General features: G+C 33.7%; 2 protein-coding genes and 1 long non-coding RNA gene across 5 annotated transcripts in view; 2 read left to right on the top strand and 1 right to left on the bottom strand.

Annotated features, from left to right (window-relative positions):
- LOC128189404 (phosphatidylserine decarboxylase proenzyme, mitochondrial-like) lies at positions 1-12,910 on the bottom strand. 2 transcript variants are annotated; one of them, XM_052861003.1, is made up of 7 exons: positions 12,829-12,910; positions 8,119-8,177; positions 5,034-5,173; positions 1,442-1,678; positions 985-1,279; positions 592-752; positions 1-373 (listed from the first exon to the last, which is right to left on the bottom strand). In XM_052861003.1, exons 1-7 carry the CDS (start codon positions 12,870-12,872, stop codon positions 137-139), a joined length of 1,173 nt encoding a protein of 390 aa, XP_052716963.1. In that variant the 5' UTR covers positions 12,873-12,910; the 3' UTR covers positions 1-136. The 2 variants fall into 2 exon arrangements, with proteins under 2 accessions (XP_052716963.1, XP_052716962.1); XM_052861002.1 differs by lacking the exons at positions 5,034-5,173; positions 8,119-8,177; positions 12,829-12,910 and adding an exon at positions 2,148-2,644.
- Positions 12,901-21,349, top strand: part of LOC128189401 (squamous cell carcinoma antigen recognized by T-cells 3-like) — a 19,425-nt gene continuing 10,976 nt past the window's right edge. For both annotated transcript variants that reach the window (XM_052860996.1, XM_052860997.1), the window contains exons 1-9: positions 12,901-13,105; positions 17,219-17,345; positions 18,286-18,390; positions 18,517-18,701; positions 18,839-18,944; positions 19,087-19,211; positions 19,682-19,837; positions 19,964-20,105; positions 20,299-20,406. In XM_052860996.1, coding sequence (XP_052716956.1) covers positions 12,932-13,105; positions 17,219-17,345; positions 18,286-18,390; positions 18,517-18,701; positions 18,839-18,944; positions 19,087-19,211; positions 19,682-19,837; positions 19,964-20,105; positions 20,299-20,406 — 1,228 coding nt within the window. In that variant the 5' untranslated portion in view covers positions 12,901-12,931. The remainder of the gene's footprint in view (positions 13,106-17,218; positions 17,346-18,285; positions 18,391-18,516; positions 18,702-18,838; positions 18,945-19,086; positions 19,212-19,681; positions 19,838-19,963; positions 20,106-20,298; positions 20,407-21,349) is intronic.
- The window catches only part of LOC128189409 (uncharacterized), a 1,015-nt gene continuing 317 nt past the window's right edge, over positions 20,652-21,349 (top strand). Inside the window, exons 1-2 of the long non-coding RNA XR_008244235.1 lie at positions 20,652-20,917; positions 21,090-21,209. This is a non-coding gene — a long non-coding RNA (uncharacterized LOC128189409). The remainder of the gene's footprint in view (positions 20,918-21,089; positions 21,210-21,349) is intronic.

The raw sequence follows: 21,349 nt of genomic DNA on the forward strand, positions 1-21,349 counted from the left end.
TTCACACTCTTCACATTTATTTCTCGCTTGCAACAAGTTTTCAACATGAAAACTATACAAAAATCATTTTTACTCTTTGTCAATTTGAAAGTAAAAGTGGGATGTATCACAGTTAACGCTGTTCATTTCCGGTCTGCTATGATGTTTTGCACGTTCCCATTGGTTCTCCCATCCGAACCTTCTGGTCGTTGTTGACGTTGAATTTAAAGTTCTCGGGGGCCTCAAATATCAGTACAACGGTAGACCCGAGATTGAATTCGCCAAACATTTCACCCTTCTCCACGTGAATGGGGTTTTCTCGGAAGTCCTTATCGAAGTACACACCAGGGGTATAGCGGGTGTCAGGGTGGTGTTTCACGTTTGTCATCACTTCCTGCAGCATAAAAAAAACAACAGTAATAAAGACAATTTCATGAAAACTTTCCTTGATTTTTGATGTTTATATCCACAATAACTTATCAACTATCGAACTTGAAGCGAAAAAACACACGCTAAACTGCATAGGTATGCCCGGAGTAAAACGGCACAGATCATATGTAGGTATAAATGATATTGAAATAGTCAAAGATTCAAAGATTAGGACATTTTTACCTGGTCGCAGTAGATTTTGATTGAGCCCACGTTAGTGGCACCTACAGCTGTATAAGAGAAGAAGCCGTGTTCCCAGTTGCCCATGTACGCCACGCGTTCGTTCAGAACAAAGAGTCCGTGGATCCAGCGCGCTATTCCTGGACTCACGCTCAACAGTTCACCTGTAAAGCATCAAAACAAGACCATGACTTGCAAAGTCACACATGTGGATGTAACCTACTCATAGATGCGATTGAACATAAGAGCTTCGATGTATGGAACTAATTTATAACAGATTGCGTTATATACTTTCACAAATCCACGAAACAAGTTTATGGTGAAGGTTAAAAAGATTTAGACATTGTGGTGGATAAGTTAAAAAGAAGTATCTACTTATTTGATTGAAGTGCTAACCTGGAAAATGGCGTCTGTAGTTAATAGTCCATTTGGCGGCAGAATGAAATCGATGGTAGTCCCCGGGGGCAAGGTACACAACACAGTGATACAGTTTGTTGCCGGGTTTAACCTTTAGTCCACGAAAGTACTCCTCATCTGTCTGTTTGGCGAAACGCTTGGACTTCTTAGAGTTTGAATTCCATGTTTGGGGACCCAGGAAATGCTTAACCGAGTAATTGATGCCTTTAACCTGCTCCAAGATACCGTCTGTCACTTCACCAAAATGAAGGATCTTGCCGTCTGCAGGGTTTGTCTAAAGGCGGGAAAAGAATATTAATACATGTGTATCAAAAAGTACAGCTTGCCAAGGACAAGAATAATATCGCAAAATCTACTTTGAAGGACACGCATGATATAGCATCATGTAAATCTTAAACATTTTTTTTTTCATCTTAAATATTTTCCTCCTCCTTACCAGTTCCTCCTTTTGTGAGATCAGTCGAATGTCTGGTTTCAGGACACGACGGAAGAATTCTCCCAGGTTTTTGTAGTTCTGTAGTTCTGTTTCCATGGCTTCGTCCACCTTACAGTCGAACATCCAGACGTAGAGTCCCAGCAGGGGGCGCCTCAACACCACTGGCAATTCTAATTGGTTGAATTTCCCCCATGCCCTGGAAATTGCCTTTAGTGGCATTATGCGGTACATTTCAATCTGTAAAAGATTTGCGAGTTTTGTAGAAAAAAAAATCAGAAGCGTAAAACTTAATTTTAATAATCTTAAAATGAGTGCATTTATTCTCTTTCTTCAATCATCTGACTACAAATTGAATGTATTAGTAAGTCCTTCTTAGTCAAAGTCTAAGTGTCGTACGGTCATAATAACACGACTACGCCCTTTATTTGTTTTAGATCTGCAATTTTAATGTTTATTTTTAAATTAGGTGATAAAGATGGTTGACTATAATTTGGGGCCACTTTGGGTCACCTTTCCGCACGGAAAAGCTGTTAGTTGAATTCTCTAAGCCCCTGAAGTTCGGAAGACCCGCGCTTACAACCTGTGTAGAAAATTAAAACAATTCCAGCCAAAAAACACGACATCATGCCATTTTTTCCGTTTTTCAACTTTTCAAGAATACAAGAGCAACGTCAATAACCTTAAATCGTAAGATCTCGCTTCTTACCGTTCGGTTTACATGTTTATGTCCTCGTTTCTTTCGAATGCTGGATCTTTTGCGCACCACATTGCGAACCGAAAGGAGCTTTTTAATCTGAGTCAAAGGTATCCCCCAACCAAGCCCCTGAAACATGAGCTGTCGTCTGTTAATGGTAGTAATTCTGGACCAAGCTTGCCATCCCGCCATTTCCCATAACGTAGCCAGAAATTTTCCGGTTCGTTTTTTTCCCGTTAGCAATATCGCCAGTATGATTGTACTGTACAATATACTTTGGTCAAAGTCCACTTCAGCGAGTGGGAGAGAAAACAAAACAATCATATTGCCTGTCACCTTTTAGTCGCGTGACTCTTTGTGTTTTCTGATTTGATACAAATCAACTACTGCAGTCAAAAAAGTGCAAATTGCAAATACCGGTACAAGTTCTTCTCTAACCAAGTTTTAATAATAATTCAAAAATTTTGAGTTCCGTCGGGTAATTTATCCAAAAACTTCCAACATGCGTCGCAAATCTTCTCCGATGAAACATTGAGTACTTAATGAAGACCAGAAAACTGTTACATTAAGAAAATTGGATGGTCACCGAAGACCAAAATGCGTTCTCCGCCAGGGAGATTCCGCGCAGTGAATCCGCGCACGGTCAAGTGGGGGTTTATATAGGGAGAGACAGAGGGATGATAAAGTACACGGTACTTATTTATAGATGCACCAGTTATATCACCTACGTGTATAAGTACTGCCTTTGTGGTCGTTTGACACCCATTTTGATCCGGTGGTTTAAAGGTACTGTACCTCGTCAGCCGAGTTTACTCTAACCTGTATCAACGTGCCCCTGTACCTACGTCACTCCATTTCTCGCCTTTTTAATTTAATATCTCAAAAGTCTATAATACAGTGTAATAATTTTTACTGAAAAAATCTCCCCATCATAGGCAAAAGTAGTTTCATAAAAAGATTTTCTAAAGCTAGATTAAAGCTCACAAATCGCGTTTTACGACAGGTTGCCAGATGTCTTAAGATTTCTTTGCGCAAATTTACATGTTACATAATGAAAAATTCACTAAACTATTCCATAACTATCTTTTTGTCATTACTTTTTTGTGTACAGTAGAGAAATTAGTATAAGTTTTATTATTTTATTTATATTATTTTTATATTTATTTATATTATTTAGAAACTATTTTTCTGCAGGTCACTTAACAGTGAAAATATGTAACGTGAACGCAATTATTAATGTTAATTGCCGTTAGGCTAAAACGCAGAAAAATATATTAAACTGTGTTCTCATTATTGTGCAATGTGATCAAAGTTGATACCAGGAATATGCAGTGTGCCCATCCAGAAGGAACATGACCAGAATTTTCCCCTGCTATCTGTGGCTGTTATCTAGGGATAGGATCATGTACCCAGGGCCAATACGACAGCCTCCGTGAATCATGATGACCTTGTAAGGACCAATCAAAGCATAACTGACCAGTCACATATAGCCTACTTTATGTGAGTGAGAAACTCTATACCTAAAGGTTACATCACTTTAAATAATTAATATTTTTCCTCTTATAAAAAGATTTATGTATTTAACATGTATTTAATGTATTTAACAATTTTGCAATAACATGTAAATTCTAATAACATTAAACAGAAAAAAACAATTTAAATTTAAGAGTTGTTTCTTGATAAATGTAGTTTTAATAAAATCATGCAATTTACACTAATTTTCTTGTTGGTATTTTATTTATCAACAATATTTTACGCAGATTTTTTTTTTTACTTCTCTACAGCTTCAAGTTTGACCACCTTTTTTTTAAAATCATTTTTTTTTGGGGGGGGGGGGTAAGTATTTTAAAAAAAATTCCTACTGTTAATTCATAGATTGATTTAGATATGATTAGATGAAGTAATCTTTAAAGTTATATAAACTACTTAGTTCAAATATTTTTTTTATCCAATTACTAAACTTTATCAGGAACAAATATTTATTTTTTTCCCTTTGAAAATGTATTTATTTTCTTTAAAATTTTGTCTTTCAAAATCACTTATAATCTAAATACATGCAAGTACCAATCTTTAAATTAAATAATAAAAACCAATAGAAAAAGAATGGAAAAGATATTTAGTTTCAATGTTGATTTATTACATAAAACCTGGTGAAATTTTGTGATTGATGAAACACGCAAAATACTGCAAGGACTGATATATCTTTGAATTCTTTATCAGATGACTAGCATGGACAGGGACTCTTCTACCCGAAGTCAAGGCTACACCACCAGTTTCGGGGCTAGCGGAAGATTTTCACAGTTTTTATCTTGTTTGGCGTTTATCACCATAAAACAAAGAGGATAAACTCTTGACAGTTGACACATTAAAAAAACCCACTACATGTGTACATTCACAAACACGTCTTACATAACCTTATTTTATATATAAATGATATATTTCACTATAATTATAATTATATATAAACTGCGTTCATTTCATAGTTTAATATGTAACTTTTCTTTTTGCTTTTAAATGTACTGATATGCATCAAACCCTGTGCCAACTGATATGAAGCCACCTTGGAAAATTGTTATAATAGTCATTTCAAGAGCGAAATATTTATTTTTGAATCAAATTGTTAGCAGATTTATTTTGTTTTTATTTTTACACACTGATTTACCTTACCTACATGCCCAAAGAATAAAGGCTGAGTCAGCAGAGGGCAAGCAAACAAATTTTTAAAGGTGGGCTTACATTGCAGATTGAGACCTATAATTACACATGCCACAAAATGTGAGTTTTCCTCTGTCATTTCTATTTTTACCCCATGCAGTTGGTGTGAAGTCTAACATCGTCATGTCATCATCACACCAAGGCCGGACATTACAACGTTCGCAACCCACTCTCTGATCATACCCTGTTATTAGTCGTGTGTCCATCCTTTGTTCGCTGTTCGGAGTTCCTTCTGCCAATGAAATGGAAGCAGACGAAGGCTGTCCCGCTTAACCACAGAGTACCTCCCAAAATTTTCACATATGTCTTTGTCTTTTCAGGACCTGTGAAAAGACTTCACAGCTATGAAATCTGTACACACAAGTGAATAAGCCAGCTAGTACATGTACCGCATAAAGTAGAAACCACCTTCCTCATATATCAAATGCATAATAAATCTGTTGGAAATGACACCTATTTAATTTATATTAAAGTAAGAATGGTATAATGTAGATTCCTAATTAAACATGAAGAATTAATTTTCACATATAATCGCAAGAGGCAATCCTACCAGATTTTAAAATCTTGCTTTCATTTTTCAGACAGTTTAGAACTATAGGAAATTATAACAAAAAATTGGAGATCGCAATTATATATTCTAACAATTCTAACAACAGTACAATCATGGAATGAGTACTCACATAAAATAAGGAATTTAAAGTACCAGGTAACTTATAAAAGTTTATTTGAATCTTTGATCCAAAGGCTCATGTGAGCATTTCTAATCAAAATTTGTCAGTTGTCTGTCGTTGGCATTGTTGTGTCAACGTTGTTGTTATAAACTTGTCATATTTTCATCTTCTTCTCCAAAACCACTGGGCCAGTTTCTATCAAACTTCAGTGAATTTTTTACACACAAATATTTAGAGAGAAATCTTTAAAATTCTTATTCTCAAAAACCATCTAATCAGAAAAGCTGTATCTTTAGCAGAAGCATAATTGGGGCTTTAATTTGGGAGGGGGTCAAGTTTTAACATAGGAATATACATGTTTAAAGAAAAGTCTTTAAAATATCTTCTTTTCAAACACCAATAGGCCAAAATGTTGTTACTTGTCTGTAAGCATCCTCAGATAGTGTAAATTTAAGTTTGTTCGAATCATGATCCTCTGGGGTAAGGGTCACAATATTGGGGTGATTTTTTTCAAAACTGAAAAACAAAAGAAGCTCAATTTTTAACTTAAAAATATGCTGAGAAAATTTCTTTAAAATCTTTGAAAATCAAGATATATACTCCACTAAGTTTTCTAGATATTTTGTATTTGATACTCTAAATATGGTCTAAAATTTTTGTTGGCTATTGTTGCTCCGGTGTGCGATGTGGCCTTTGGGCCTCTTGGTTTTTTTTCTTTCCAGGATTGACACCAGAATTGATATATGTTGACATCATAACTACTATACAGTATGTAACTTAAGTTAAAAATAGATATGAATGGAGATCAATGTTATAAAATAAAACTAATTAAATATTGAGTTAATTCAGACTGCATATGGACAGGAATGTGAAATGTATTATACAACCAATTGCAAACAAGATATACCCTGGTATGATAACTTTAACAAGGACCTTAGCCAACTATTCGATTCCCAAATCCATGTTCTTTTGATACATTGAAAATTTTAAAGACACCTCACAGAAGTCATGCTATAAATGTAGAACTAATTGTATGAACTTTCATCAAAGACTTTAAATTAATCCCAAAGTAATATACAAGTATACACATATGTATGTACTGTATAACACAATACATATATTACCTACAGTGAATATGCCTATACATGATTTTTTTTAAGTTCAAGATGTACTTTGTATTAATAAAAACACAACTACATGTGATGCAAACATGTCTATAAATAGATATATTGAGAATAATGTCTTTAAAAATTAAATTCATGCTACCGTAGTTGTCTAACTTGTTGAAACATCAACTTTTGTCAAGTAGCATGCCTGCTTAATACTATGTATAATGCAACTTAACCGAAAGTCGGAATCAATATCGTCATTTTCACTTCTCATATTATAGTACTGCTTCCTGTTTCTAGATCCCCAAGTATCATGTGACACAGTGTATATAAGCAGAGTTTCTGCACTCTTAGTCAGAGTTCTGAACTCACAGCTGAGGGTGAGAAGAAGCTGTTAAACAGCAAATAGGCTGAAACCAAAATAAATAATGTGCCTGCATAAGGCTTTCAAGGAATCTTATGTATGTGTTGTGTCGGCAGGTAAAACAAGATATCAGTGAGCCAAAGCTCACTAGTGATACCCCTGCTCTGATGTGAATATGCAAATTAAGCAAAGTTAACATTAAACAGAAAGTTGGCATCCAGTTGGTACAAAAATATATCCTACAATACGGCATGCCTGAACAAATATTGTGTTAAAATTTCAAGCATCTGTGATATATAGTTGCTGAGAAATCTTTGACGAAAATTTGTTTGAAACTTTTGGCTAAAAATAAACAAAGTTGACGTCCGATCGGTACAAAAATATATCCGACAATATGTCGTGCATGAATAAATAGTGTGGTAAAATTTAAAGCATCTGTAATATATAGTTGCTGAAAAATCTTTAATGAAAATTTGTTTGAAAATTTTGGCTAAAAATAAACCAAGTCGTCATTTAACAGGAATTTGACGTCTGATTGGTACAAAAATATATCCCACGATATGGCATGCCTAAACAAATACACATGTATTGTGGTAAAATTTCAAGCATCTGCAATAAATAGTTGCTGAGTAATCTTTGACGAAAATTTGTTTGTAAATTTAAGCTAAAAATAAACAAAGTCATCATTTAACAGGAAGTTGACGTCCGATTGGTACAAAAGTATATCCCACAATATGGCATGTCTAAACAAATAGTGTGTTAAAATTTCTAGCATCTGCAATAAATTGTTGCTGAGAAAAATGTGACAAAATTTTTGTTACGGACGGACAGACAGACACACAAGGGTAAAACAGTTTACCCACTTTTTCGGAGCAGGTATAAATATAATTTCTGTTGAGGAAGCGTGTGCTCTACGATGGAGTGGATGATTGTAAATATTGCTGGTATATATCTTTGATTGGGAAATTAAATTTTTATCATTATTCCTCTAACAGAGCAACCGAATCTTTGAACCCGGAAAAATGTTACACAATTAAAAATAAAGTATTATATGTGTGTAACTGTATTCACAGTCACTTCTAGCTACTGCTAGTACATTTACATATACATTTTCATGTACTTACGCTTTTTTTCGGGAAAAAGAACAATTCCTTTGGCAGTTCGTCTCACAGTAATCTGATATCTGCAACATTGGGAGAAATTTTCTTTTAACAAAATGTTGTAGAAAACATGGTAACAGGTGGCCAAGGGGCAACATTGCACCCCTGAGCATCAAAGGACAACTGATTTAGTACTGGTGATAACTCTGTCCAAAGCAGCTTTATGGAGACAAAATACCAAAATGCAATCAGACTGGTAAAATGCACAATGTCAAGAACTAACAAACTTCGTACTCTTGTACAAGAAATGTGCTATATATGGCAGCCTGCCCTGTCTTTAAAGTGATCGACTCATTTGTCATTTCTGATCTGAGGGGGAACACATTAGATGCATATCATATCATTAGATACATATCATATCATTAGATACAGATACAAATCATATCATTAGATACATATCATTAGACACATATCATTCTATATCATTATGAACATTTTTAATCAGATTAAATTCATTGACAGATTACTTTCAAATCACTCACTTATTATGTTTGCAAAATTAATGAATAAACCACCAAGAAAGTCCTTTTTATCGTATTTACAAATTGTCTTTTCTTACAAATTACATGTAAACAAATCATCCTAAAAATTCTTTAAGAAATTTCCTTAGTTCAGTTTAAACAAATTTCTTTTATTACATATTACTGGTAAGCGATTTGTTTGTGAATCATCTGAAAATTTTTACTTGCATGGGCATATTTTCAAATCTTACTAGGATGGCATCAGGAAAATAAATCACACAACAACTAATTATACAACAGAAACAGCTAAATCTAATGGTTTGAGTCACATTATACCGTTATTTTCTATTATAAAACAGTTATTGTCAAAAAAAATAAACAAAAATTCACCAAACATTTTTATGGCATATTTTTCTCATAAGATTTTCATATGTCACACAAAACACACATTGTGGTTGTGACTTCATATTTTCATTTGTACTCCATCACATTGATTTCACTCAATGTAAGTGGGTATAACTTCAGTTTTGCCTCCTGTTAATGAGAATTTTGGTTATTCATACATTTATCTTCTTTTATAAGAAGGACTGTGAATGACAGCATCGTCCAGCCGCCGAACTAAAAGTCATTTTTTGAAAATTGTCTAATTAAAGTTTTTTTTTTTAAATAATGTGAACATTTATTATGACATAAGTCTACAGACTAAAATACATTTCAAAAAAAAAATTTTGCTTTGTAAATTTTCAAAAAATAATTAACAGATATGAATTAAAATGAAATTTTACTTTAATATCTAATGTATACATATGATTATTAAGTTTTGATGCACATATCGGCCGCTAAATAATATTTTCCTCACTCATAGAGACCGATTTTAATGAAAGTAATCTACCAATGTCATTATGATAACTTAACAAAACTATATGATGTGTAGGGCTGGGACGATACTGTACTGAGCCGATTCGGTACATATCACGATACATGAGATGCGATACGATACATATCACGATACATTTCAATTAAATGAAAACATGAATAAAAGTTTAAATTTATTCAACCTGCCGAGGTATTACCGCATGTCCAAAGTTATTTTGTAATATTCATAATGAGCGTTGCACAATTTACAAATTACTTTAGTCTCGCGTACACTAGTTTTTCATAAACAAGTACTCCAAAAGTTTTCCACACTCCATATTTAGCTTCCTAACAGTTTTGACAACTTCACGAGGTTTTCCGCCATCTTTGTACTTTCATATTAGGCGCGCGGACTAAAAATAGCCGATATATGAAGCTCGGATATTTTTGAAAAATAAAAAAAGTTCGGTAAGGTATCGTTGTATTAATGGTAAATGTATCGATCCAAATATCGTCAAAATAAATACCGCGATGCACCGGTATACAACTGATGCACCTGACTTAGACTTAGGGGCCTGGGTTCGAATCCTGATCTTGTCTGTCATTAGTTCTCCCATCCTGTTACAATGAATTTGCTGTGCAAAGAAACTACCACAGTTATCAAGAAAGAGTTTATTAACTTATGTAAATAAGGTCTTCCGTTTCCAATGGAAGACCTTAATATAGTGATTGTAGTGTTTCTTCTTATTTTTTTTTCATTTTTTTTTGTCCACAAGATTTCTCTGAGATGGCTGGATAGATTTTCTGGAAATTTTGAGGAGTGATGGAAATTGATAATATCTCAAGGAGTTTTTTTCAAAATTCATTTCTGGTCGTCCGTTTCCTGTCCCGTGTCAAAAAACCTTGTTCCCTCGAGATCTCAGAATCGGCAAACACTTGAACATCTAAACTTTGTGGGATGATAGACCCATATTTGTAGATGTGCTTAAACTATTTTGTTTTGTTCATCGTAACTTCCGGTCATCACCGGAAGAACTTCAAAAATAAATATTTTTACGCATTAAATTTTTTTTCCTTAGAATAAATATATAAGAATAAATCTATACATAGGTTATCTATGCCGATGTTTTATCAATAAAAAAATTCTACTTCCGGTGAGATATCTCAATTATCCCAGGAAGCTTTTTTAAAACACATTTTGTACCCACAAGATCTCAGAAACTATATTAAGTGATCAAAGCACAAAACTTTCATGGATGATAGACATTTAATTGAAGATGTGTTTAACTGGTTTCATTTTGTCTTCCGTCACTTCCGGTCCAAATAGGAAGAGTTCAAGCAAATCGAGCTGTTTATCAGTTAAACTTTTTCCTTTTGCTATTTGTAGTTACATGTAGCTCGGTGAAGAATAAATGTACAAAAAGCAAGTATACAAGAAATATTTCACATTGAGCACTTCCGTTTGTCTGTTACCTGTCCCGAGACAAAAAAACTTATTTCGACGAGATCTCTAAAACGGTAATGACTTGAACAACCAAACTTTGTGGGATGATAGAACTATGTATGTATGTACATGTGTTAACACTATTTTGTTTAATCCGGTGTAACTTCCAGTCGTCACAGGAAGTACACCCAATTTTCATTCTTTAAAAATAATTTGGTTATTTAGCATGAAAGTAACCTTTTAGCCATAGAATTACAAAAGATCATCTACACATGGTAAAAAAAAAAACCCAAAAAAGTTCTACTTCCGGTGAGACATCTCAAATAACTCAGGTAGCCTTCTTTTTTAAAAACAAAGTACCCACAAGATCTCAGAAACTGTGAGATATCAAGACACAAAACTTATATGGATAATGGACATTTGATTGAGCATGTGTTAAACGGGCTTCATTTGGTTGTCCGTCACTTCCGGTTCTCACTCGAAGTGCTCAAGCAATAGAATTTTTTTTTAACTTTAGATTTTTTTAAACATTTGATCAACGTGATGAACAGTACCGTACCGTAGGTAAATGTACTAAAATATATTCTTTCCATTTCTTAAATCACTTCCGTTTGTTCGTTTCTGGTCCCGAGACAAGAACCTTTTCTCAAAGAGATTTTATAACTAACAAAACCTTGAACATCCTAACTTTGAGGAAAGACAAAACAATGTATGAAGTTATGTTTACTATGTTCTGTATGATCCCGCGTAACTTCCGGTCGTCACAGAAAGTACTCAAAAATTGACATTTTGTCTTTTTGTTTTGTTTAACTTAGAAATAATTTCTTGGAAATTCCTTTACAGTATATATTATATCCCTTTTCTTTTCACAAGTTAGAGAATTAAATGGATTTTTATGTGCAGATTGATACATGAGGAACGAAAGACCTTTTTGTTGCGATAGCAACAAGAGTCTAGTTATTTTTATTGTTGTAGCTTAACATAAAATTATTTCAATTTTACCCATTCAAAAAAATAAACAATGGTTTAACAAACAAAATTAAATAAATGATTTTATATTAGTCTGAATTTTACAGTAAAAATAAGAAACTAAAAATTTTTATCAAGTGAAAATATCCATTATAAATAGTTAAGACGAAAAGAAATTCATATCATAAAATCGATTAATATTAGCATCAAAACGTCCATGTGTAACATAACTAAAAACAGCACAAAAGTCGCTCAGACCGAAACGCATCATCGTAAACCAACGGATGATTACGCGTCATTCCTCTCTCCATCATGGGTGATGAAGAGAGGAACAACGCGTAATCAACCATTGGTTTCCGACAACGATATGTCATATATACTTCTTTAAGAGCGAAACGTCTAGATACCTACCTTTCTACAGCTCTTGAACTTGCTTAAAACTCAGCACCGCTCGTAGATGGGCTCGGTCACACAGGTACCTGGTATGTAAACCCTTCGATTTCGTTACACCCAATTGCACACCTGAAACTCTTGGCCAACTTGTAGTATTCCCTTTGTGGTCTTTGGAATTCATGCATTTTATTCTTATTTCATGTGCATATTCTGTTTGTAAATTATATTTTGACCAGTTTAATTGATGTTTTATAGTATTTTTCTGGTTTGAAAAAGTGCGTAAAACTTGATAAGTTCACTGCGAACCGAGTAACACGTACGTCCACACAGGTGAGACCTCTACAGAAAAATACTTTAAACTGCTAAGAGGTCTGCAGTAGGGATAACGGTGGTGAGAGAAATATGGCGGACAGTGCCTATTTACGAGCGGTGTTCAGCTTTAAGAAGAAATATCTCATCAAATATATAATATACTTAGCAGCGTGTGTCTTTAATGTTATTTAAATAAAATGTTTTGAATTTAAAAAAAATGAAAAATAAGGTTTGACCTACATTTGACTGGCTTTCTGAAGCACCCAGTAAAAAGGCTTATCCATTTTAGGAACTCTTTTCTAAAGGAGGTAAAAAAATTGTAAAACGAATTGAAAGCGCACAAATGGCGGAAAGCATGGAAAAAGCAGAAGCCGATAAAACAATTGAGGAGGAGTGCGATGAAAAAGAGGATACTGAGGATGCAGAAATGCAGTCTGATTCCAGCGAATCAGAAGTTGATAATGATGAGGAGGACGAGGAAGCAAACAAAAAGAGACTTGAAGAACTTCAGAAACAGGTCCCTCTAATATAATATTTGGTTTTTATCTAGTTTTACGTCGCGTCTCTTCCAGCGTTTAAACTTAATCTTGGAGGCAGTTGGAGGTTGGAAGATGATTATCAATGAAAATTTCTGTTTATTTTAATTATATTGTAAATACTGAATTAGTAACAACACGTCGTATTTTTGTTACAGTTTATTTTAAAAGAAACATGTCCAGTAAAATGTCTATATAGCTGTATTTACCTACCTAAAGTAACTTTAATATGAAAATGGTTGGACAATTGAACTGAGTGCAGTTAACATGGTGCAGTTTGATTTTTGTAGAACAATTTATCAGTTTATATGAAACACACAGGTGATACTTTTGTACCTGAGGATACACTTCCTACAGTGGGGTCGCCTTTAACAAATCACTAAGTAAATTCGCGTTGATAGTATGTAACCAAGCCCGAGTTAAATTCATAATACAACATTGTTTTATTGTACCATACTTGACTCATAACATCATATATATCTTTCCCAACAACCAATAATTGAACAAAAATTATTGCTGTACTTTGATGAACGATGTTTTCTCCTTTAGCGGATCATTTTCTCCATTACCGAATCATGTGATATACAGCTGATTTTTTTTGGTTAGGGACAGTGTCGAAATAAGTTTTAATATGCTTTAAAGCATAAATAAGAAAAATGGAAGGCTAATATTTTTTTTCATTTTGAGTGAAGTGTTCATTCTATTGAATCTGACAATTCATGAAAAAATAGCTATGAATTCAATGGTAAAAAAAATGACTGCATGATTTGTAAACTTTGATCCACCAATTTATTAGAAATCATTTAGTTTTTAGTCATTGTAAGTCATCAATATTGTTAATTTTATGAGATACGTGTACATATGAACATCTTTTCATGAAATTACAAAGAAATATACAATGGATCGAGAAAAAAATGACATACGAGGGTTTTCCAAAAATTGCGTAGACAAGTGACGTTTTTCAGTTCATAGAACTCACAGAATGATGAAGTTTGTGTCGCAACGGGTTTAAGTAATTTGCATTGAAATTAGTGTCGATATTAATTAAATACTGTACCAGATTGGGTTTTTATAACATATGTGTACTACATCATAGATTTAAAATAAAATAAAATACATAAAATTGCCTAGAAATGTGTTTAGCGATTGTATAGTTAAGCAACCAAAAAACAAAAACAGGACCAAGTATTGACATCCAGCAAAGAAAAAAAAAAAAGAAACCTCCACTGATAGAAATGGAAGAACAAATATGGGGAAGACAGACGTTTTGAATCGGCGATCATTTGTACTATGAAATATTTTAAAATAAATCTAAAAATGTATAGTGAATGACTGAATGTGCAAACTGGATAGGTGTTCAAGGAAAATAAATATTTTCCATGACCTGTACATGTATGGAATCAGTGATCATTTGTACTTATGAAATATTTTTAAAACAAAATTAAAAAAGTATAGTGAATCTGCAAACTGGATCCATGTTCAAGGAAAATTATATTTTTAGGAAATAATCTACTGAATGTCATCGAATATGAATAACTATAATTTGTAAAGCATGGGTTTTTAAATCAATAAATATTTGTATTAATACAGGGAATTGGGGAAACCAAAATATGGTTGAAATCATAATCGAATGGAAAAATGTTCTAGAAAATGGGAATGAGATGTGTTTTTAAAATCTTTTATTGTTGTTTCTGGGTTTTTTTTTTATTGAAGCAGATGTGCAAATAATCTTAGCGGTATCAATAAATTTTGACATAATCCCTCCATGATCCCCGCATCTCGATGATTCGTTATTGGTACCCTGACTACCCACAATATTATAGCTAATATTATTATTCTCTGATTAAGAAAATGTTGGACGCTTTCAGTGCTTGTAGACAGATAATTTTTTTAAACATCTGAACCAAATATGCTTACATACAATGAGCCGTTCACATCAGAGCTCGATCAACCGAAAAGTGAAAGTAGTCAGCTGCACGCATGCTTTTTGTCTGCGTCTTCAAAAAGCTTGTTCATGTTTGTTTAGAAATTACGGCATAAAACAAGATAAAATTTAATAATTTCATGATAAGTAATTAAAACAAGAATAACTCTACATAACAGGATATGTTAATTTAAGTAATAAGTATTGAACCTAGAAAATAGAAAAATACAGAATTGTTTATCTGAAAGTGATTCGTTAACGGAGACGATTCGTTAAAGGCAACCTCACTGTATATCTTTAAGGAGAAAAGGGTTACAAAAAGGGTACAGTTTAAAAGCATTTGAAAATAAAATAGCAAATTACCCAAGATACTTGTAGGTCACTATGTTACAAAGGGTACAATGGTAACGCTCATTCAATCTTTATTTTATCTTAACAGTTTTTCATATTGATATTTTTCGCTCAAAGTACTCCTGTCTCAACTCTCATTTTCACTGATTTTCATATATATGTGTTACCAACAATCCTTGCTTTGCGTGCGGCTTTGCCCGCGGTGCCTCTAGCTGCGCTCAGTATTAAGCTATTTTTATGAAATTTTAATTTCTATGCGAAACAGATAAAAAAAATTGCAAGGAATTTACAACCAATGTTTGCACTGGGTAGTTTTTAAAAAGCAACTTAGGGCAAAGATAATTAAAACATCACTTCTTTTGAGCAGTGTTATTGCAAATCTAGCATGAAAGTTTATGCTACGACTGATGTTTCAATGAGTGATGAGTCAGATGACACTGTCTAGTCAGTGTGTATTACAGTTGTGATTCGCAACAAAGATTCTGATTGTCGCATTTATATAGACCTGCCCATTTATCAAATGCATGTTGAGAACATGATGCTAACACATTGAAACAAATGTTGCAGAAAGAAAACTCATAATAATGTTGTACTCACAAGTTAAAAATTACAGTCGAGAGTTATTTGAGAACAAACTGGGCGATGTTTAGTACATGTGTAAATGATGTTGGTGAAAAAAAACAAAGAAAAAGTTCTCTAAAAGCAAGGATAGGGGCATACAGATTAAAGTCACAGATAGTACTTTGCTCGTCGAATAATGTTATTCAGTTTATTGTGAGGATCGAGATTCGTCAGAAACTCTTTAGTGAACAAATATATTTCATGTTACCATTCAAAATGTACACGTACAATATCTGGAATATCGCATAAGTTGGAACAGAATATTTTTCCTCACAAAAAGCTTGCTGCAAAATGTAGATCCATAAATTGTTTTCTGATCAGTGTAAAGTTAAAAATTATCGCTTCACGTAAGTACAACTTTTTGTACAAATGCTCATTGAAGAAAAAAGTATGATTGGATAGCTAAATATACCTACTCAAGGTAGGAAAATAAAGCTATGTATGTAATTCAAGCTATGTTGCTAAATCTAATCAACTGTGTTGTGCAGATTAATGTGTAACATTACATCACTACGGGACAGAAAGAAATGTTTAGTAATGAAGATTTTTCATCAAAATATCTGTTTGTTTAGTATGATGCTTCATTTGATATTATTTACCAGTGAACAGGCTCTGGGCTGGGTTTTGTTTGTTATTTTTGTTTTGTTTTTTTAATGTTGGAGATGTCTTTTTAAATCTTTACCTGTAAATGTATTTATGGTGTTGCACTAGTTGACTAAATAAATTAACATACTATGAAATGCAGTGATGATTGAATAGTGCTCTCAATAATCAATAGTAGTCAGGTTAAGCTAAATATGGAGTTAAAATATCAAGTAAAGACTTCATTTTCAGACCCATTTTAATATTATTAAAGAAACTTGATGAAATGGAGCCATTTGAACAAGAACTTGAGCTTTGGGTAATTGTGCCCTGAAAACAGAAACCTGACATATATGTAGACTGTCTATTTCATTGTCAGCCATTTGGGCATGGCTCTTTGAAATCAACAAGATTTGTCCAAATCAAGTGCTGTTCCTACCAAACTGTGAATATTTCACTTAAAGCCCACCAGCATGATTTTCAACTTGTTCATGTTATTTGGATGCAAAATGTTGATAGCTACTTCCTACCAAAAGTCTAAGGTCTTGTCAAGCTGGCTCTAGCTTTTTTTTTCATCTTTATGTATTTATTGAACTGTGTTTTTGATATCTGACAGATAGAAGAAAATACCTACTTTTACGATGGCCATACAGAGATGATCAAAATACTGCGTAATACAGGGGAGCTAGAAAAGCTGAGGGAGGCCCGAGAGAAAATGAGCCAGTACTTTCCATTGACGCAAGGTACATTTCATACTTACAAACCACAAACCAGTATCTTCTCCTATTTCCTAACACCGAGGTTTTAAAAATGGAAAAAGAAAAGCCATAACTGCCTATCTGTATACAAAATATTTAACAGTTGCTACAAGGTAACCCATTGAAGTTATATTTTTACCCAGCTACTGGTACACAGTATCATACACTTGATCGGTTGCACACAGCTATCACTTAGAGTTATCAAGAGTTAAAAATGAAATATGTATAATGGGACCCAGGTTTTACTTCGAAAGATCAAGAACTTTGAGAGGTTGGAGTTAGAGAGATCAAGAGTAAATAAATTTGCTGAATTATATAGAGACAAGACTGCTGCTTGGACTATCTTAGATCTGAAGTTGATTGGAGAAAATTTTTAATGTTAATGTTTTTTGGTGCAAAAATAAGAAGCTCTTGACTTTTTCCTAGCATCATAAGATTCCCTTTAAGTCCATGAAAAAGTCTGAGAGTGAAAGAAGAATTATTGTGGCATCCTTCCAATAGTCTGGCAACAAGGAGTATTTGATTTTCTGATGTATTTACTAATAAATCATTTTTAATAAAGTGTATAGATAATTGACAGATTTTGCTTCAAGTAAGGGGTAATGAAACTTGTCTCTGTCTTGTATCTGTATGTTTTGAAAGAGCATGGTATATCTGTGATATAAAAGGATAACCTTGAAGCAGCCTTTTCATGCCTTGTGAAGAGATGGGTAATCATGATGTTTGATCATGCATGTGTACAGAAGTGATGAACAGGATCCTGTCTGGTCTTGGTTTATATACAAACAAAGAAACATGCATATTCCTCGTGTGTATGTAACACTCTTAAAGTGCTTGCTCTTGCTCTCATTCGAAGTAAATTTAAATTGAAGAGATGTGTAGATTCTTTGTTATTTCATTGATTATTTTGATATTTTACTTTCAGAATTATGGTTGGAATGGCTCAGAGATGAAATTCCTTTGGCAACTGATGAGAAAGAAAGAAAACATGTTTATGACTTGTTTGAAAGAGCTGTAAAAGATTATCTATGTAAGTACATATGTATATGTTGAATTCATACAGAGGAAATGATTTTTCTTTTTCTCACATCCTTTGATATACTGGTATGTCTTCTAGATGTCTTCTCAATATAAAGCTTTATTTTGTAATTTTCAGCTGTAGATGTTTGGTTGGAGTACGTACAGTTTTGTATTGGAGGAATGGGACAGATTGATGGGATATCCCACATTCGTGATGTTTTTGAGCGGGCTTTGGCGACTGCTGGACTCCATGTGGCAGCGGGTTCCAGTTTATGGGAGGCATACAGAGAATTTGAAAATGCTCTGATGAGTGGATATATGGTAAGTCAGGATAGAATTTGTCTTGATTATTTGAGGTCCTTTTGGTTGAATATGGTAAGAAATAATTGAGAAACAGTCAGGAAATAAGTGGAACAGGCAACCAAAGTTTGAAATGTATGTGATGTTTTTTTTTTTAGCCTCAGCCAGGACAAGTAGCAACCCCAGAACAGGAGGAGAAATTCAACTCTCAGCAGGATAGAGTAGTCTCCCTTTTCAAAAGGCAGCTGTCTATTCCTCTGATGGGCAAGTTTCTTTCCTTACTATAGCTTTTAGTTATTCTAAATGCCAAGTGATGCTGAGATTTGACTGAGTAATTATAAGAGGTGATTGAAAGGTGAATCATTAAGCTTGAAATGAAGTTTTTTGTACCTGAATTGTTTTATAGATATGCATGAGACCATGAGTGAATTTAAGGAATACTATGAGGATGAAATAGACGATGGAACCAAAGAGGCCTACAATAAAGCTCTTGAGAAACTTGAAAAATTGATGCCATATGAGGAAGCTTTAGTAAGTGTGTTGTAATACCCTTACATGAATTGGGTGACTGTCGAATTCACTAAATTGAATGGGGACATACAATCTTGTGAAATATCAATTGCGTAATGTCATTATTCTTGGGAATAAGAAGTACCTCTGAACTTAAATTCTGACCTTAATAGTATACAGTGACTAAATGAAATTCTAAAATCTTATTCTGAAGTATGAATTGTATACTGTAAAATTCTAATTAGATGCGAGGAATTAATTTTTGCGTAAAATGGTGAATTCCACATCTCGTGGATTTTAAAATCTTGCTTTAATTTTTCAGACTGATGTAAGCTATTTAAAAGTAAAATTAAAAAAATTGGCTATGTGATTTTTTACTCTCGCAATTTGATGCAAAGACATTAAATTGTGGAATTTTATAAAAGTACTTGCATAAAAAAAGGAATCTACAGTAGATTAAAAGCTTTTATTTCACTCTGTTACTATTACAGACAGCAGCTGAACCTCCCAGGTTGGATGCCTATTTGTCCTACATTGATTATGAGATGACCCATGATGATCCAGCCAGAATTCAAAACATCTTTGAGAGAGCCCTGCAAGAAAACTGTTTAAATTCAGAATTGTGGTTGAAATATGCAAAGTATCTGGTGAGTAGTAAATTCAATTTTAAAAGTGAGGGACACTCTCTTACTATGAACTACTGTCACGTTTTATAATTACATTATATTATGAATATGTTTTACGTTGTTTTGTTTTTGTAATATTTTTGAAAGGATCACAAGAGACTACAGGTTGAGACTTTAGTCTTAGGGATGTACGAGAGATCTGTCAGGAATTGTCCTTGGTGTTCCCAGTTGTGGCAGAGATATGTACTGGCTATGGAGAGATTTCACAAACCTCAGAAAGAAATCAAAGGTAGACTTATCAGTTTAAATGTTTCTTCTACTACTGTAGTATCTCTTGTGCCCAGTACATTTTCACTTCACTCAGAGACTGAATATTTTCTTTTAAAAAGGATATCGTGTTAATGCTAGGTAAATCTGTGTACTCAAAGAATATTTTTATTTACAAATGCTAAATTAGTCGTTGTGTAAATCTGTTTCCTCAGAGTTGGTGGACAGAGCCCTACAGTGTGGTTTTAACTCGGGGGCTGATTACCTGGTTGTGTGGAGTACTTACTGTGATTATCTACGTCGAAGAATCAAATGGAACCAAGGTGAACCATACATGCCAACTATCCCGATTTTTGCGGGATTCTCCCGATTTCACGTCGTCAAAAATACAAATCCCGATATCCCGATCGGGATTGTCAAAATACCCCGAAATCCCGATTCTCAAAAAATCCAACCCGTTTTACGACAATAAGTCCCAATTTTCATCTAAAATTTCAAATCCCGCGCTGCTTTTCTACGCTAACCAATCAAAAAGCGGGATTATGACCGCCTGTATCGCGTGTGTGTGAATTGATGTAATTACCTGTACGCTACCTGTGTCTAGGTGTTTGCAAACCTAATGAGGAGCATGTTTTGATAGCAATTAATCGGGAAGCATCGGGATTAACAGCAAATGCCACACTTTAAGTTTTTACACAAACTTCGACAAGAATGGGGTTACACCACCAAAGAAAACGAAACTTTTATCCCAATATCGGGAGGCAGATTCCCGATTTTCGGGATGACTATCGGGATCGTAATTGGATGACAACCATGTACCTTGCCGTGTAATAGGTATGTTTAACTTATATATAGTACAACTGAATTATTGTCTGAATATATTTATTGACAGGGTACATTCTATTGTGTACACATGACACTAGGAGAGATTGACAGCTAATACATTATCAACAAGAAGAATAGATATGTTAACTTTATGAGTAACAATTTTTTATTTCATTTTGAGGGATTTAAGGGTAGACCATGGTGGAATGAATGATGTTACAAAGAACACGAAAACAGCCATCCATCAAGCCACCTGCTGCTACCAACTTCTTTGTGAAATCAAAATTGGAGCAAGATTAAGGTAACTAAATTTTTTAATAAGCTAATATATAATAACTATAAAGAATTTTAAGTCAGGAAACAATTACAAATACTTTCTTTCACTTTTTATAGCAACCTGACCCATAAATGCTTTTTAATATTTAATTTAATTAATTATTC

The sequence above is a fragment of the Crassostrea angulata genome, chromosome 6, assembly GCF_025612915.1.
Source record: "Crassostrea angulata isolate pt1a10 chromosome 6, ASM2561291v2, whole genome shotgun sequence".
Classification (NCBI taxonomy): Eukaryota; Metazoa; Mollusca; class Bivalvia; order Ostreida; family Ostreidae; genus Magallana; species Magallana angulata.

What these genes read in the sequence shown, in the direction of transcription:
- LOC128189404 (XM_052861002.1), bottom strand. Translation starts at nt 2,459, where the DNA reads ATGATTGTTTTGTTTTCTCTCCCACTCGCTGAAGTGGACTTTGACCAA. An exon ending in TCTCACAAAAGGAGGAACTG is followed by an intron (nt 1,280 to 1,441) that starts GTAAGGAGGAGG and finishes TCCCGCCTTTAG; the next exon opens with ACAAACCCTGCAGACGGCAA. An exon ending in TCAAAATCTACTGCGACCAG is followed by an intron (nt 374 to 591) that starts GTAAAAATGTCC and finishes TTTATGCTGCAG; the next exon opens with GAAGTGATGACAAACGTGAA.